Source organism: Monodon monoceros, unplaced genomic scaffold, assembly GCF_005190385.1.
Source record: "Monodon monoceros isolate NGI ecotype Baffin Bay Population unplaced genomic scaffold, NGI_Narwhal_1 Super_Scaffold_3, whole genome shotgun sequence".
NCBI classification, from domain to species: Eukaryota; Metazoa; Chordata; class Mammalia; order Artiodactyla; family Monodontidae; genus Monodon; species Monodon monoceros.
In genome coordinates this window covers 59,477,246-59,496,906 of record NW_021703780.1, presented here as the reverse complement: position 1 = coordinate 59,496,906, position 19,661 = coordinate 59,477,246, and the positions used below count along the sequence as shown (strand labels likewise).

At 40.8% G+C, this 19,661-nt stretch overlaps 1 protein-coding gene across 1 annotated transcript in view; it reads left to right on the top strand.

Moving 5' to 3' along the window:
• Positions 1–19,661, top strand: part of MYRIP (myosin VIIA and Rab interacting protein) — a 221,144-nt gene that overhangs the window by 23,720 nt on the left and 177,763 nt on the right. Inside the window, exon 2 of the mRNA XM_029241812.1 lies at positions 17,183–17,326. Coding sequence (XP_029097645.1) covers positions 17,217–17,326 — 110 coding nt within the window. The 5' untranslated portion in view covers positions 17,183–17,216. The remainder of the gene's footprint in view (positions 1–17,182; positions 17,327–19,661) is intronic.

The window sequence follows — 19,661 nt, the reverse complement described above, 5'->3', positions numbered from 1 at the left end:
TAACTGTTTTGCGGAATAGAGAGTCCAGAAGCAAGTGATGGCAAAGAGATGGCTCAGGAAAGGGGTCCCGGCCAGACCAGGTTGGCGTGCACATTGTTAGCAGATCATCTCCCACCCATGTCTGTGGAAACTCAGAGCAGGGCCATGTGCTTTCTTTCTGGGTTCTCCTCTGTCTGGCACATCACTGGGTCCAAGTGGGCACCAAGCAGTGTTTGCTGACTTTAGAACAGTGGGCAGAAACTATAGCAAATTCCATCGGCCACATTACGGAATATTTACGTTATGCTTTTAGTGTGTTACCTTTGGATTTTGAGGAAAACAAGACAATTTGGCTGGAGAGGGTGTGGAGAAAAGGGAAACTTCTTACACTGTTGGTGGGAATGTAAATTGGTGCAGCCACTGGGGAGAACAGTATGGAAGTTCCTCAAAAAACTAAAAATAGAATTACCATATGACCCAGCAATCCCACTCCTGGGCATATATCCAGACAAAACTATAATTCGGAAAGATACATGCATTGCCATGTTCGTAGCAGCACTATTTACAATACCCAAGACATGGAAACAACCTAAATGTTCATCAACAGATGAATGGATAAAGAAGATGTGGTATTTATATATACACAATGAAATATTACTCAGCCATAAAAAGAATGAAATAATGCCATTTGCAGCATCATGGATGGACCGAGAGATGATCATACTAAGTGAAGCAAGTCAGAAAGAGAAAGACAAACACCATATGATATCACTTATATGTGGAATCTAAAATATAACACAAATACAATGTTCATTGCAGCTCTATTTACCAGGACATGGGAACAACCTAAGTGTCCATCGACAGATGAATGGATAAAGAAGATATGGCGCATATATACAATGGAATATTACTCAGCCATAAAAGAAATGGAATTGAGTTATTTGTAGTGAGGTGGATGGACCTAGAGACTGTTATACAGAGTGAAGTAAGTCAGAAAGAGAAAAACAAATACTGTATGCTAACACATATATGTGGAATCTAAAAAAAAAAAAGGTTCTGAAGGACCTAGGGGCAGGACAGAAATAAACACGCAGACGTAGAGAATGGACTAGAGGACATGGGGAGGGGGAAGGGTAAGCTGGGACAAAGTGTAGCACGGACATATATACACTACCAGATGTAAAACAGATAGCTAGTGGGAAGTATCCGCATAGCACAGGGAGATCAGCTCGGTGCTTTGTGACCACCTAGAGGGGTGGGATAGGGAGGGTGGGAGGGAGACGCAAGAGGGAGGAGATATGGGGATATATGTACACATATAGCTGATTCACTTTGTTATACAGCAGAAACTAACACACCATTGTAAAGCAATTATACTCAAATAAAGATGATAAAAAAAGTTATGTTTAAAAAAATAATAATATATAACACAAATGAACTTATCTATGAAACAGAAACAAACTCACAGATATAGAGAACAGACTTGTGGTTGCCAAGGGGGAGAAGGGGCTGGGGGACAGATGGATTGGGAGTTTGGGATTAGCAGATGCAAACTGTGATATATAGGATGGATAAACAACAGTGTCCTACTATATAGCACAGGGAACTATATACAGTATCTTCTGATAAACCGTAATGGAAAAGAATATGAAAAAGAATATGTATATATATATGTGTATAACTGAGTCACTTTGCTGTACAGCAGAAATTAATACAACATTGTAAATCAACTATACTTCGTTAAAAATTTTTTAAATGAAGACAATTTGTTTTCCATTTCTATCCAATTTGAATTAAATATCCATTGTCATTACTACTCAGTGCTAAACTACATTCCCTGCCTTCTGTAGTCCTTCTCAAGTGCTGAACCACTTTATTTAAAATAAAGCTTAAGGGACTTCCCTGGTGGCGCAGTGGTTGAGAATCTACCTGCCAATGCGGGGGATACAGGTTCAATCCCTGGTCCGGGAAGATCCCACATGCTGCAGAGCAATTAAGCTCATGTGCCACAACTACTAAGCCTGCACCGTAGAGCCTGTGCGTCACAACTACTGAAGTCCGCATGCTCTAGGGCCCGCGTGCTGCAACTACCGAGCCCACGTGCTGCAAGTACTGAAGCCTGCACGCCTAGAGCCCGTGCTCCGCAATAAGAGAAGCCACTGCAATGAGAAGCCCGTGCCCCGCAACGAAGAGCAGCCCCCGCTCGCCGCAGCTAGAGAAAGTGCATGCAGCAACAAAGACCCAACACAGCGCCCCCCTCCAAAAAAAAAAGAACAAGCTAATAAAAAAATAAAATAAAATAAAGCTGCAGCTTTTTGGTTAGCTTCTGCTTCAGAGTTCTATAATCTTGTCTAGAGATTTCTATAACACACCTTTAATTATCTTTGAAGTAGCTAACTTTAATTAAAGTATGTGTCTCTGAACCTCCTGCCGATGTGAAGACGTATTACCGAAGTATAGCTGGGTTGGTGAAACCCGCCAAGGAGCAGGCTAATGTTAAAGATCATTAAACAATTTCCCTCCTGCCATGGTACTGAACTGTAGATTTCTGTTTCCTTTTTTATTGCCTAGAGCAACCTTGCTCTCCTCTTTTTTCTCTATCCAATAGGACATTATCTAGGATCAAATCTGTTTTTTAATATTATTGCTTACATATGTTTGAGTATAACCGCAGTCTGAAAGGCTTAGCTGAGCACAATATTTTACTGTAAGCCTTTCCATTTGAAACTATTTTCCTTTTGAAAAATGTACACTGCAGTCCAGTTCAAACATTTATTTCAACTTTTACTATATTGAAGCTTCAAAAAAAGAAAGAAAGAAACCTATTTATTGCACTCAGGCCTTGGGTCATTGCAGACACCACAGCATTCAAAAAGATCAGGTCACAGAGGTGTTTTGAAGATCATCTGGTCCAGAGGTAGAAAACTGCTGGATCAGAAGTCATCAGTAAGTCACCCCACCAGGTGATGTGGTACATGGGTGAGATGAGTGAATTCCATGGACGTGAATCCATGGCCAAACTTTGTTTGCTGTAAATGAGTTTCTTGGTCAGCCACAACATGCTGGGGGGAACCATGACAGTGAATCAAGTATTCTGTAAGTAATGGATAAAGGTGCAGGCATAGATGGAAAATTTATACATATGTATTCCAGGAAGGACTCACTAACCCCTCTATGACAGAAGATCTAGTGCAATCACTCTGCCACCAGGTGACTGGCTGGCTTCCCCCCATCCACAGCTCAGCACTCGTCTCTGGTGTTGGGAAGATGGGTCCTCAGCAGTGATGACAGGCAGATTAGGCCTGCAAAGAGGAAGTCTGTGAGACTGGACCCATGTGTAGCCACGTTGCTGGACCCTCCTGCCATGTCCATTTTGTACAAGGGCTCACTGAATAAGCACTGGGGAAGAGGCTGCCTCACCTCCTCGGGTGTCCTCTTGTCCACCGGATTGTTGAGAACTTCCGCATAGATATTCAAATATCATCACGCTCTGCTTCTCTGAGAGATCTGCACACACCTCTTCCCAGACTTCCTTGTCATTGATCTCCGAAACCTGTTCTTTTCCCATCTGCCGTTCTGTTGGCTACCGTCCACGAATTGATGTCTGTTCCATTCTTCCAGACATCTCTCGGTCCAGACAATGTGGAAGATCAGTATACGGCTTGAAATCCTGCCCACCAGCAGGGTGGCCCCTCACTGCTATCCTTCAGGGCCACCCCTGACTGGGGCTGTAATGCTACAGCTGTCCACTTCGGGCAGGTGTCAGTGATTTCTTACAGAATCATCCACAAATCCAGACTGAGGTTTTTCCTCTTATGTCGGTTGATCACCAGGAACTTTCTATGAGGACGTAGCTGTGGATTGAGGGAGAGGAGACATAGCAGCAGACATAGGAGACGTGGGAGTCTGAGTCACCTGCCCATGCAACTTACACCTTCTGGAACAGATTGGGTCTAATTTCTTACATAGCATTTCCACTTGACATCGGGTCCCTACTGTGCACGCCAAGCCTAACATGCAGCTCAGAGCTAGCTTCTGCTGGTCACATGGTCACTTGATGTCCCCTAGTTAGGCATTCAGTACCAGGGCCTGGTAGCAAGCATGAGCTATTTCTCAAAAGGAGAATAGTTACTTGTAGAGGAGGGTGTAGTTCTGCTTTAACACACCCTTGAAAGCCTTTGCGGTGCTTCTCCTAGAGCTTCCCAGAGGTCCTGTATGGCATCTCTCTTTGCTGTGGACACTTTGATATCATTGCATCTGTTGGGTCCTGCATAAACCAAGGGACAGAGCCTCTGGTAGTGCCGCCTGGACTGTTTACATATAAATTGATACTTCTAAGTAAGTACCTGATAATAATTTGCTCTCTTTGGAAGGTAAATATTCTCTAGCTCTGGGCCCCACTCAAAACTGGATGCTTACAGTTTACATAGTAAATGGCTGAGAGCAGCGTACTTGTATGTTTCTATGTGTCGTCTCCAAAATGCAGAAACTCCCGCCAAGCTTCAAGCCTCTGTTTTTACTGAAAGGCTAACTGATGATTAAAATAATAACAATAACAATAAAACAACAGCTGTAGACAGTCTAGAACAACCCATCAGAGAAACAACAGGCTAAACTATGTGGTTGGGACTGAGGCTGCTGCTGGAGAGGCAGTGTGCTGATTCTGTCTCACTCTAGGGCCTGGAGGAGGCGCTGCTTAGGGCACAGATGTCTGGTCTTGGCACACCGGGCTTGAATTACAGTGGGAGCTGGTTTAGAAACTGACTTTTTACCACACGTTTGAAAAGTACCCCTCATTTGGGAGTTTACTATTTCCATACATTTCATTTCCTCTTCTTTAAGATGATATCTCTATTTCTTTGTCTTCCTTTAGCTTATTGAGGCCATTTTGCTTTCTACTCATGTATAGACTATATCTCTGAGTTTCAAAGTCATTTATTGAGTTTTAGACATTTGGTAGGCATTTGGGATGATCTTATTTGGCACAGAATAGTTGACACTTAGTAACAGCACTGTGGCAGGACTTGGTGAAATTTGGCAAGAGTTCTTTTTGATAGGCTGCTCTCAGATCAATCAATCAACAAACAAATGTCACCAACCCACAAGTAACCCACAAGTAACAGCTGAGCATGCCACTCATGACAAAGGACAAAGAAGACCAGTTCCCCCTTTACATAGTTATAGTCCAGACACCAGACCAGCCCCCATGGCAGAGCCCAGCCTAGAAGGACTCTGTGTGTACTAGTCTTTATTGCCAAGAGCAGTAAAGCCTGCCCCTCCTGCCAGATGCCATCTTGGGAAGGAGGAGGGAGAGGGAAGGAGCTGCCCATTGGGAGGTGAACTTTGACCTGCCTGAACATTTTCCAAGAGGCAAGAGTTTAATCAAGGAGTAAATAGGCAGCTTTGAGTCATTTTCTCTGCTTTCTTCTCAACTTCGAGCTCCCACCTAGACAACTGCAGTGGCTTCCAGGTGACTGCCTCTGTCCCTGTTCACCTCCATCCCAGTTTCCCACCACGACCCGTGTGACCCCAGGAAAGCACAAACGCTGTTATCTCGGGTTGCTTGCCTGTTTAGGACCCTAAAGTGGCTCCCAGGGCCCTCGGGTGAAGTCCAAGCTCTTTAACAGAGCTTCACAGACTCCCTCTGCAATCCTGCAGCAGACATACTGAGTGATATGCCCATCGCTAAGGGAAGCTTCTGCCTGTGCTCCTCCCTCAGCCTGGATACCTGCCAACCCTTGCCCCACCTAAGGGCCCTGGCCGAGGCAGGACCGACACCCGGAAGTCTCTCCATCTCTGGCTCCTGCCCTCCCTCTTTCCCCTGATCCAGGGGCAGTGACTCCCAGCCCATTCCTCAGGTAGCCCTTACCACTTTGGGCCTGATTTATCCTTTATCCTTTATCGCCAGCTGTCCCAGCCTTGAAGGTGTGAACAAACAGTACTCACCCTGGGTCCTGAGATTAAGTCCCAATGTGCATGACTAGGGGAACCCTCTGAGGTTTGCATACTAAAAACCCAGGCTCTGCAGCTGTTATTTGCTTACACTGTAATTGTGCTGTTTACATATAAATTGATACTTCTAAGTAAGTACCTGATAATAATTTGCTCTCTTTGGAAGGTAAATATTCTCCTTTTCTCATCTACTATTCACTGTCTTAATCCCTGTGTTTTGAGAACAAGTGGAATGGTAAATTTTAGCCTACCATGTTTGATCACAAATTTGGAATTGATGAAGTCTGAATTAGTGAAGTTTTAATGCGTATTTTTTCACAGTCTTATGTGGTCAAGTTCCAAATGCAGCCAGCTGTCAACTCTTATCTTGACACACTTTTATTACAGTCAGAAGAAGTGTACCAGACTTTTATATATAGAGGGAGCAAAGAGCATCATTATCCAGTTGAAACTGAAGAGGAAATTCTCAGTGGGCTGAAGAGCTGTGTATTTTTATCGAGTGTTCATTAGCTGTCCTCTGTGCAAGGGATCAACGTGAAAACACCCAAAGGATGGGAAGCAGACAGAGAAAAAGCACAAAAGGCAAGAGAGGCACTGCAGGGCTTCCACTGTGACCAAAGGCTCAGAAAACAAAAGCAGGGGATTGTAGGCATTGCTCTAATTCAAGATGGCAGAGAAATGCACTGGGCTCTACTACAGACCTGTTAGTTTGGTCATTGCAGATAAGGCCAGAAAAATGCAATCAAGGTTTATAAACCAGGTCATTTATTTGCCAGTAATGTGTAATGTGTATATGTGTCTGTATTAGCCAGAGTTTCCAGAAAAACAGAACCAATAGGATATGTGTGTCTCTCTCTCTATATGTGTGTGTGTATGTATGTATAAAATAAAAAGATTTATTATAAGGAATTGGATCACATGATCATGTAGGCTCACAAATCCCAAGATATGCAGCTGGAGACCCAGGAGAGCCAGTGATGCAGTTACAGTCTGAGTCGGAAGCCTGAAAACCAGGAGAACCAATGGTTTAATTTCAGTGTGAAGGCCTGTACTGTAGCAGTAGTGAAGGCCCCTTTGTGAACTCTGCTGGGCATACCTGGGGCTACTGGGAAGCACATAGTAAGAGGCTGACAGCTATGTAGCTTTCAGTTTAGACCAGGTTTTCTCAACCTTGGCATTATTGGCATTTTGGACCAGATAATTCTTTGTTGCAGGGAGCTGTCCTGTGCATCATAGGATGTTTAGTAGCAACCCCTGGCCTCCACCCGCTAGATGCCAGTAACACACCCCTATTAGAAACAACTAAAAATTTCCCCAGATATTGCTGATTATCTCCTGGGAGGCAATATGGTGCTCAGTTGAGAACGACTGGTTTAGTCTCCAATTTTATTTCCCTTCCACCCCCCTCCTCCTGCTAACTCCTTCCACTCTGTGCACAGGGGGTGTGTGTGCCCATCTAATACCATTTGAAATATCTCCCAATACCTGTTGCCAGCAGAGGCTGTGGCAGCAGCTCCCCCACTTTTACCATCCTTACTTCTGAAGAAGTTTCCACCAGGATCTAATAGGTAGAAAATGCCATCAACTCTCAAATGGATAGGGATAATGAGATCTCCCCACCAATTTTCAACTTCTAGAGCTGCTCTCATTTGCCAGAAATAAAATCATAGTATCACTTCTGTTTAATGGGGAAGGAAGTTTTGCCTCAAATACCATGAGCTTGGAGCCTCCACGAGGTATCAGGAGGGTCAGTGGTTCAGATGGAGGTCACAGGGGCTATAAGAGCTGATGCCTGGCAGTCTCAGGGTGATGGCATCCAGACTATAGGAAGCCATAGGTTCCCTGTGCAGCTAGGCTTGGAGCTGATCTGGCTTTTCTGCAGATCTGACCCTTTTTCTGCAAGGGTCTCTTGTAGAATTTTAGTCTGCAGAGTATGCCTGGGGACAGCCATTCATAGGCCAGAGGGAATTACTTTTTAAATTTTTTCATTCATTTAGCAATCAAGATTGTATTGGATTCTCTTGGCCCTTACATTTCCATATGAATTTTTGGATCAGCTTGTCAGTTCTTCCAAAAAAAGAAGCTGGGATTTTGATAAGAATTGTGTTGAATCTGTAAATCAATTTTGAAAGTTCTGCTATCTTAACATTGTCTTCCAATCCATGGGATGTGTTTCCTGTGTTTAGTGTATAAGTCTTAAACTTCTTGTGATAAAATTACTCATAAGTATTTTATTTTTTTGATGCTATTGTAAATAGAACTGTTTTCTTAATTTCATTTTTTGAAGTGTTCATTTATAGTGTATAGAAATATGATTGATTTGTGTATACTGATCTCGTATCTTGCAACCTTGCTGATCTCAGTTTTTTGGTTTTAATTGGTTTTGTGTATGTGTATTCCTTAGAATTTTCTATATATGAGATTAATGTTTTCTCTGAATTTAGATAATCCCAATTTTTCCTTCCCAATTTAGATGCTTTTTAGTTCTTTTTCCTGCCTATTGCCCTGGCTAGAACCTCCAGTACAATACTGAATAGAAATGGTAAAAGTGACAATCTTGCTGTGTTCATGACATTTGGGGGGAAAGCATCTATTCATTCACATTGAGTATGATGTTGGCTGTGAGTTTTTTGTAGACAGCCTTAATCAATTCAAGAAAGCTCCCTTCTATTCCTAGTTTATTGAGTATTTATATCAGAAAGAGTATTGGATTCTATCAAATGCTTTTCTGTATTAATTAAGATTATGTGATCTTTGTCCTTTATTCTATTAATATGCTGTATCATATTCATTGATTTTCACATGTTCAACCAACCTTGCATTCCTGGCATAAATCCTACTTTGTTATGGTGTACATAATCCTTTTTTGTATGTTGCTGGATTTTGTTTGCTAATATTTTGTTGAGGATTTTTTCATCTATATTCATAAGGGATATTGGTTTATAGTTTTATTTTATTGTGATATCCTTGTCTGTTTTTGGTATCAGGATAATACTGGCTTCTTAAAATGGGTTAAGAAGTGTTTCCTCCTATTCTATGTTTTGGGGAAGAGTTTGTGAAGGATTGGTGTTAATTTTTCTTTAAATGTTTGATAAAATTCACCAGTGAAGCCACCTAGCCCTTCGCTTTTCTTTGTGGAAGTTTTTGATTACTAATTCAATACCTTTACTAGTTATAGATCTATTCAGGATGTCTATTTTGTCTTGAGTCAGTTTTTGTAGGTGTCTTTCTAGGATTTTTTTCATTTCATCTAGGTTATCTAATTTTCTGGCATACAACTGTTCACAGCATTCCTTTATAATCCTTTTTATTTCTGTAAAGTCAATAGTGATGGCCCTCTTTCATTCCTGATTTTAGTAATTTGAATCTTTTGTTTTTTTTCTTGGTCAGCCTTGCCAAAGGTTTGTCAATTTTGTTGATCTTTTCAAAGAACTAACTTTGGGTTTTGTTGACTTCTCTCTATTGTTTTTCTATTCCATTGATTTGTCTTTATTATTTCCTTCCTTCTGCTTACTTGGGTTCAGTTTGCTTTTTTTTTTTCAGTCTCTTAAGGTAGAAGGTGATTTGTGATGCTTCCTTTTTAATATAGGTGTTTATAGCTATAAATTTACCCCTAAGCACTGGTTTAGCTGCATCCCATAAGTACATGTGTTTTCATTTTTATTTATCTCAAGGTATTTTCTTATTTCTCTTGACCCTTTGGTTATTTAGAGTACATTGTTTAATTTCCATATACATGTGAATGTCCCAGATTTCTTTCTGTTATTAATTTCTAATTTTCTTCCATTGTAGTTAGAGAACAGATTTTATATTATTCAACTCCTTTAAATGTACTGAGATTTATTTTACAGCCTAATATATGGTCTATCTGGAGAATATTCCACGTACACTTGAGAAGAATATATGTTGTACCATCATGTAGAGTGTTCTGTAGATGTCTGTTAGATCTAGGTAGCTTATAATATGGCTTAAATCTTCTATATCCTTGCTGATGTTTTGCTAGTTGTTCTGTCTATTATTGAAGGTTGACATCGAAATCTCTAATGATTATTGCTGAATTGTCCATTTCTTCCTTTAATTCTGTCAGTCTTTGCTACAAAGACTTCCATTAGTATTTCTTGTAAGGCAGGTCTGCTAGTGATAAAGTCTCTCTGTTTTTGCTTATCTGGAATGCCTTAATTGTCTTAATTTATCCTTCATTTTTGAAGGATACTTTTCTGGATATAGAAGTTTTGGATAATAGTCCTTTCCTTTCAGTTCTTTGAATATATCATCTCAATACCTTCTGGCCTGCAAGATTCCTGATAAGAAGTCAGCAGTTGACCTTATTGAGGATCCCTCATGTGTGATGAGTCATTTTCTGTTTTACTTTCAAGATTCTGTATTTTCTTTGGCTTTTGACCATTTGACTATGATGTGTCTAGATGTGCATTCTTTGAATTTATCCTACCTAGAGTTTGTTGAGCTTCTTGGATGAGCAGATTAACACTTTTCATCAAATTTGGGAAGTTATCCACCAAATTTATTCAGTATTCTTCAATTCCTTTTTCTCACTCCTGTTAATATCATTCCCAGGAGATAGAATCTAACATCCAGTATGGGTCAGGTGACACCCCTGGTCCAATCAGCTGTGCCCTGGTGGTGTGACCATGTCTCCTCTGGGCCATTCCTGTGTTCAGGTAAAGGATGAGTCTCAGAGAATGGGCTGTTCATGGCAGGAATAACACCCTTGAAGGTGAAGATCAGTGAGTCTTACAGCCCAAGCACCACTTGCTCCAAAGAAAGTCACAGTGAAAGTACATATCGGATCATTTGTGCTTTTTTTCTTTCCTTCCCAGGCAAGTTCTTTTCCTTTTTTACCCCCTGATAACAAGTGCCTTAAATGGGACAGCCCTAACATTTCGATTCCTTTGTAGGAACAAGAAATTTATTTTCAGTTCTAGTCAAGATCTAGCCATGGTCAAAGAGGGAAGCCCTAGTAGTATTCACCCTTTATTACTCTTAGGACTTTGGATAGTCCAATTTAGTCTCTGTACTTCTCTCTTTGTATTAGGTGCATCATCATCATCACCACCACCACCAAACACACGCACGCACACACACACACACACACACACACACTGTGTATTTGTAAAGATCCCACGCATGCATTTGTCCTTGACTCATCTGTTCTAGGTTCCTTTCTACAATGTTGCTTGTGTAGACATTGACCTTTCATTATGAACCTCCCATTATGTATGTATTTCATATTCTTGGAATGTCTGTTTTTTTTCATTTGCAAGGTTGTGCTTACTAGTTTCCTACAGAAGTATCTGTATCCTTCCTCTAGTTGTTCTAGCCAAGAATAGTATAAACAATTCTACCTTTATTTTGGTTTTCTATCTTTAAATTTGTTTCCATTTGCTTTCCTTTTTAAGTCATCAGCTTCTTCTAAAGCTCATATAACTCTGTAGCTTCTTATGATAATCGCATAAAAACCCCAGCTAAATCAATTCAGTAATTATATTAGAGTAGTTACTGGAATTTGTCATCATGGGATGGACTTATGGCAATAATTCCCCAATAGTCATTTCTTTGGATGTTAAGAGGTAGCTGTTATTAAAGAAAGAGGTATCTGTAGACAAATGCATTTGAGAACTACAGGGATAAACAAAATCAGACTGGTTCTTTAGTGACAGACTTCTTAGAGGTTCTGATAAGCTTATATGCACTGTGTATCCCTCAGAGGGCAATACAGTTTGAGGCATTTCTCACCTTTATTTCATCACAGAGCTCTCCTTTCTCAGATCGCTTGTGGGAACAGTGACCTGAGAAACACACATTAGGGAAATGGTGATATAATTAAATCTTGAAGTTTATTAATTTTCTCATTACTAAATTTTAAAATGTATTCTCTCTGCTACCATCTTAGTTGAGTATAAACCAGAGAAAGCCAGGGGCAGGAGCACGGGTCTGGAAGTCAGAGCATCTGAACTGGTTTTGTGTCTGGGGAATCACTTCCCTTTGGGCAATGAAAGAGTCATACTTTTGTGACCTTTGACTCATGGACATTGAGGCTTTTCCAGCCCTAACGATGCTCTTTCTCTTGTGCAGGGAATCTAATTGTGTTTCCTGTAGAAAAGGGAAGAAGCTTTTACCATTTCCCAAAAAGGGTTTCTCATTATTCTCTGTCTTTTTTTTTTTTTTTTTTATTCTCTGTCTTATCCATTTACAGCTACTTTATTTATTTCTTTACAGAAACCATTTACCCCTCTTGAGTCCTGATCATTCTTTTTAGATTTGATATGATCAGAGCTGTCACTTCTGTCTTGTACTAACTGGGCATCTTAGAATCTCATTTGGAATTCTCAGGAACCAAAAGCCAGTGAAGTGAAATGAAGGGGGCAGACATGTCACCTTCTGGGAAACTCCAAAGTGCCATTATCACCTTTAATGGGGTGTTTGAAAGCAAGAAGTCGGTCTGCATTTTCCCTGTGCCCTCTAATCTGTTTCTCCCTGCTCATTGGGAGACTAGAAGATGGCAGCTATGAAGCTTCCCCTTTCCTGAGCAGCCTAGGGGTGGGACCTTATTTCTAATTCACTCCCTCAGACCAGCAGGTGCTCTAGACACTCTCCCCACCCATAATGTGATTATCCCTAGCCAAATCTTTTCTCTCCTCCACAGAGGTCCCATTTTGTTCTGTATAGTTTTATCACATTTATTCCTAAAAATATATGTATTCTTGAGTTTCTGTGTTTTTGAACTTTATATAAAAGGAGTCATACTGTTTGTATGCTGTACATGCATATATATGTGGCTTCTCTATCTCAACAGCATGTTTTTAAGATTCATCTATGTGGAATATACCTTCAGAATGTTCTTTTTCCTTGCACTGGAGTATTCCATTGGTATGAAACAAGTATACAATATTTGTTTATCCTTCTTCCTGCTTGTGGATGTTTGGGGTGGTTTACAGGTTTTACTTATTTGTTTTCTTTTATTTTTTGCTAGTTTGAACGTGACTGTTACTAATGTTCTTCTGTTAGGCTGAACTATGTGAAATAAGCATTTTTATAGGCTCCTATTTATTTCCTATGATTCAACCTGATTCCTATCTGTTGGTGCATATTTGCAAGATTATATCTGAGGAATATACCTAGGTGTGGCAGAAATGCTAATTCATAAGGTACATGTATCTTCAACTTTGAAAATGATGCCTAATTGTGTTATAAAGAGATTGTACCAATTTTTACTCACTCTATCAAAATTGTCCCACCTCCTGTCAACACTTGATAAAGATGATTTTGGTGGGTGTGAAATATGGTTTTAATTGCAATTCTCTGGCTACCAATGACATTAAGCATCTTTTTATATGTGTATTTGCCATCCCTGTTTCTTATTCTGTATAAAAATGTGGAAATGACTTTGGAACTGGCTAAGGGTAGAGGGTGGAAGAGTTTTGAGGTGTATGTTAGAAGAAGCCTAGGTTGCCTTGAGGAGACTATTGGTACAAATATGGATGTTAAAGGTGATTATAGTGAGGTCTCAGGAAGAAAAACGGAGGGACTTCCCTGGTGGTCCAGTGGTTAAGACTCTGCACTTCCACTGCAGGGGGCACAGGTTCGATCCCTTGTGGGGGAACTAAGATCCCACATGCGGGGCGGTGTGGCCAAAAAGTAAAATAAAATGAGAAAGAAAAGAGGAGAGCTGCAGAGAAAGCTTCTCTCATGTTAGAGAACGCATATATCATCATGAACAGAATGCTAGTAGAAATGAATGTTAGAAGTACTGGTCTCAGACGGAAATGAGGAAGATGTTATTGGAAACTGAAGGAAAGCTGTTCCTTGTTATAAAGCGGCAGAGAATTTGGTTGAATTGTGTTCTAGTGTCTTGTGGAAAGTAGAATTGTAAGTGATGATGAACTTGGATATTTAGCTGAGAAGAATTCTAAAATAAGTATTAAAGACTGGTTTCTCCTTGCTGCTATAATAAGATGTGAGATGAGAAAGGTAAATTGAAGAAGGAATTGTCACACTAAAGGAACCAGAACTTGCAGATTTGGAAAATTCTGTCTATCCATATTGCAAAAATGAGAAAGTCTGTCTGTAGAGAGCAACAGGGGTGTGGCTGGACAACCATTTGCTAAAGAGATTAGAGTGTGGCTCACGGATCGAGTCAACCATTGCAGCAGAAGCCGGGAATGGAGATGCAGTTATTCAGGACAGATCTGTAGAGAACCTCTTGTCTGATGGCTTGGCCCCTGTGAACTGCATGGGAAGCTGACAAAGTTTTTGAGAATTCATATCAACAGAAACATTGCCAGCTTAGACTAAACAGAGACAGGACAAATGAGGGAAGGCTGCTGGATTTCTGAGTCTACAGGATGGGCCAGTAGAGCTATTTGGCTACAAACATGCATTATCCTTCAGGAAAAGGGAAGAATGATCCTGAAGACAAATCAGAGGTCTGCAGGGGTGCCACTGTCACCATGACCTGGGGAATGGGGCTGTCCCTCCTCAATTACCAAGGGTGGGCCAAGCTGCTGTGGCTACACCCAGGGCCAAGGGGGTGGGACAGCCACCCTGGCCGGCTCAGAGGACAGAGCATGGAGCCCAAGAGGATTATCCTTGAGCCTTAAACAAACAAAACAAAACAGAAACAGACTCATAAATACAGAGAACAAACTGGTGGTTCCTGGAGAAGAGGGGGTCGGGGGAACAGATGAAATAAGTGAAGGGAAGAAGAGGTACAAACATCCAATTATAAAATAAATTAGTCACGGGGATGTAAAGTACACACAGGGATAATAATTATTAAAAGAATAACAAATCAGAGATTATGCATGGAAAAAAGTACACATAGAGAACATGGTTAATAATACTGTAACAACTTCGTATGGTGACGCAGGTAACTGGACTCATTGTGGTGACTATTTCATAATGTGTAAAAATATCGAATCACTATGGGGTACACCTGAAACTAATACAGTACTGTATGTCAAGTATAACTTAATTTTAAAAATTCTAATGGAATTTGCCCTGCTTTCAGACTTGCTCGAGACCTAAGACTTCTTTCTCCTTTCCAGTTTCTCCCAGCTAGAATGGAATGCCTATCCCATGCCTGCCTCACTGTTCTATTTTGGTAACTGGTAACCAGGTTCACAATGGGAAACGAATTTTGCCTCAGGATGAATCATACCTCAAGTCTCACCTATACCTAATTTAGATAATAATGAGATGAGAATTTGGACTTCGAGTTGATGCTGCAATAGGTTGGGACTGTGGTGGCTGTTGGGATGGGGTGAATGTAATTTACATGTAAGAAGGACAAGATATCTGGGGGAGCAAAGGGTGAAGTGTTACAGGTTGAGTTGTGTCCCCTGCCAAATTCATACGTTGGAGTCCTAACCCCAGTAACTCAGATTGTGACTGTGTTTGGAAGACAGGACATTTAAAGAGGCAATTCAGTTGAAATGAAGGTGTTAGGGTGGACCCTAATCCAATATAATTGGTGTCCTTATAAGAAGGAAAAATTCAGACATAGATGTGCACAGAGGGAAGACCATGTGAAGACACATGGAGAAGATGGCCACCTATAAGCCACGGAGAGAGGCTTCAGGAGAAGTCAACTCTGCCGACATCTTGATCTCAGACTTCTAGCCTTCAAGACTGTGAGAAAATACATTTATGTTATTTAAGCCACCTAGCCTGTGGTGCTCTCCTACAGCAGCCCTAGCCAATTAATACACCTACCTATATGCCAATACCACTCTGCCTCGATTACTGTAGCTTTATAATAAAGACATTCAGTATTGAGTAGAGGTTGTAAAGGTGGTCATTCTTGCCTTTCTCCTGATCTTAGGGGGAAACGGTCTTTCATCATTGAATATGTTAATTGTAGGTTTTTGTTGTTTTTATTTTTTAATGCCTTTTATATGATTGAGGAAGTATCTTCTAGTCTTAGTTTTCAGAGGGTTTCTATCATGAATGGGCATGGAAGTTTGTCAAATGCTTTTTCTGTATCTATTGAAATGATCGGATGATTTTCCCCTTTTATTCTGTTAATGTGGCAGATTACTCTGATTGATTTTTGAATGCTGAAACAACGTTACATTGCTTAGATAAAACTCACTTGGTCATGTTATATAGTAATGCTTTTGAAATCTTGCTGCATTGGTTCCACTGATATTTTGTTGAGAATGTTTACATTTATGTTTGTGCTGCCCTTCAGTTCTGGGTAGTTTTTTGGAATTATGTATTTGATTCATCCCTGGGTGCAGCCATTCGTTAAAAATGATTTTTAAAAAAATAGTTTCCGGGCTTCCCTGGTGGCTCAGTGGTTGAGAGTCCGCCTGCCAATGCAGGGGACACGGGTTCGTGCCCCGGTCTAGGAAGATCCCACGTGCCGCGGAGCGGCTGGGCCCGTGAGCCATGGCCGCTGAGCCTGCGCGTCCGGAGCCTGTGCTCCACAACGGGAGAGGCCCCAGCTGTGAGAGGCCCACGTACCAAACACACACACACACAAAAATAGTTTCCCATAATTTTTAGGTATGCACTTCTGGGAGGTGTGTCTTTGAAATATCATCTTTTCTAGTTCTGAGAAAATGTCTAAAAAGATTACTTTATATATATCTTTTTTTTGCAGAGGAGAGTTTATTGGTTTCTAGTTTATATTTCATAGTCATGTGATAAAAACTTCAAGGGATATAGTATATATAGGATTCTTTTTTTACATTTTTATTTATTTATTTGGCCTGACCATGCGGTTTGCAGGATCTTAGTTCCCAGACCAGGGATTGAACCCGGGTTCCCAGCAGTGAAAGCCCAGAATCTTAACCACTGGACCACCAGGGAATTCCCCTATGATTTTTTTAAAGTATGATTTATTTTATCTTACAATTATGTGTGATATTTAAAATTTGAAACTTCAAACCACAGAACTTTAGAGGTTTTAGATATTGTCTTTTGGTGTTTTGTAGAAATCCACACCAGGTCTCATGTACGCTTCATTCTATCAAAAAGAATAATTTATCTATTTTTTTCTAATTTAAGAGTTGGGATAAATGACACCGTTGATGACCAGTTACCTTCTCTTTTTCTCCACAGTCTTGCTGAAGTTGTCTGTAAATGTTTGCTGAGTTTGAGGACAGAGCAGGATACTATCTTATGTAAACACTGTGTCTAATTGTGTTTAATAACAACATTGGTTGATTTTATCCATGGAGGACTTTTATCTTGCCCTCAATTTGTGGTCTCTCCTTTGATTTCTCAGGTCTCGTTCCACTGTCTGCGTTTGGTGTTAAATCATGGGGAGGAAGCTGGACCTGTCTGGTCTGACCGATGATGAAACAGAGCATGTTCTCCAGGTGGTTCAGCGAGACTTCAATCTCCGAAAAAAAGAGGAAGAGCGGCTCAGGTGAGATGCTTCTATTTCCCACCTGGGTACAGTGAACCATATGTGGACAAGTGGAACAGGCTTCCTGAGTGTTCCTTGCTGCCAGCCCTACACTCAAAGTCTTTATGTCATGTAAACACACAGAAGAAGACTGTCCTTCCCTTTGTAGTCAGGCTGGCCAGCTTCAACACTGGGCTTCACAGTGTCAGCTCAGAAATGCGACTGTTCACGCTCGCAGTCAAGTTTGTGTTCAGCTGCTCACCCTGTAAATTATTAGCTCTAGAATGGATGGAGTTCGTGCTGACGGTGGCTGTTTCGAGCTTGCTCCTGCCTTTAATTTTCTTGTCGGCAGGTACTACTGAAGAATAACCAAAGTGTTATATAAATGGGAGAATTAGATTCATAGCTGTACAATCTTCTGTTAGAGCTCTCAGCTACCATGGTGCAGGAAGAGAGCTCTGAAGACCTGGTACACGGAAAGTGACCACCAGGCTGGGATGGGGTTACCTGGCTCAGCATCACCCTCCTCATTTTATAGAGGGAAAAGCTGAGACCCAGAGAGGGGGGCCTTGTGACTGCTCTGCAGTTGGTATTTCCTCGTGGGATGTTCTTGGAAGTACTGTTGCTGCCTAAATTTGGAAGAAGTCAGAGTGATGGAAATGCGGTCATGTGTTGGGGTTTGTGTGTTAGAACCTGATGGCAAGTCATCATGAGCTCCCCTCCTCCATAAACCTGTTTTCCCTTGGGATTCCACAGGTTTGTCATGGCACTGTCTCCTTCCTTAGCCACTGAGCTCAAAACCTCAGTCTTTATAATTCCTCCCCTGACTTGGTCCCCACACAGGGCAGGGCCAGGCCCTGTTATTTCTGCCTCCTCAGCATCTCTCCCACCCCTATCCCAGTCCAGCTTTTGTGACTTTTCATCCCAGTCGTTGCAGTAACCTTCTCTATGATCCTCCTGCCTCCAGTCCTCCAGGGTGGTGCCCCATTTCAGCTGTAACCATGCCCTTTCCCACTCTGCTTAAAATTGACATGGGTTGTTTTCCTTTGCCCTTGGAGTTTCTCAGACTTTCTATTTCTGTAGAATATTTACCTCCCTTACTTGTAAGTACTCTAGTGTAATTTACTTTATTTCCACCATGTTTTTTTCCCATATCGTATATATTTAACATGTGCTTATTAGATGGAAGACAAGAAATCTGTTAATTAAGTAGTTATTTGATTTAAAAACCATGTGCCACAAAAAAAGATATATGGATCAGTGGAACAGAATAGAGAACCCAGAAATAAACCCACACACCTACGGTCAATTAATCTTCAACAAAGCAGGCAAGAATATACAATGGGAAAAAGACAGTCTCTTCAGTAAGTGGTGCTGGGAAAGTTGGACAGCCTCATGTAAATCAATGAAGTAAGAATACACCCTCTCGCCATGCACAAAATAAACTCAAAATGGCTTAAAGACTTGAACACAAGACATGATACCATACAACTCCTAGAAGAGATCATAGGCAAAACATTCTCTGACATAAATCATACCAATGTTTCCTTAGGTCAGTCTCCCAAGGCAATAGAAATAAAAACAAAAATAAATAAATGGGACCTACTCAAACTTACAAGCTCTTGCATGGCAAAGGAAACCTTAAACAAAATGAAAAGACAACCTACGGAACGGGAGAAAATATTTGCAAATGATGCGACTGACAAGGGCTTAATTTCCAAAATATACAAACAGCTCATACAACTCAACAACAAAAAACAAACAACCCACTTGTAAAATGGGCAGAAGACCTAAATAGACAGTTCTTCAAAGAAGAAATACAAATGGCCAATAGGCACATGAAAAGATGCTCAACATTGCTAATTATTAGAGAAATGCCAATCAGAACCTCACACCGGGCAGAATGGCTATCATTAAAAAGTCTACAAATAACGAATGCTAGAGAGGGTGTGGAGAAATGTGAACCCTCCTACACTGTTGGTGGGAATATAAGTTGGTACAGCCACTGTGGAAAACAGTATGGAGGTTCCTCAGAAAACTAAAAATACAATTACCATATGATCCAGCAATCCCACTCCTGGGCATATATCCAGACAAAACTCTAATCCAAAAAGATACATGCATGCTTATGTTCGTAGCAGCACTATTCACAATAGCCAAGACATGGAAACAACCTAAAGGTCCATTGACAGATGAATGGATAAAGAAGATGTGGTACATATATACAATGGAATACTACTCAGCCATAAAAAAGAATAAAATAATGCCATTTGCAGCAACATGGATGCAACTAGAGATTATCATACTAAGTGAAGTAAGTCAGAAAGAGAAAGACAAATACCATAAGATATCACTT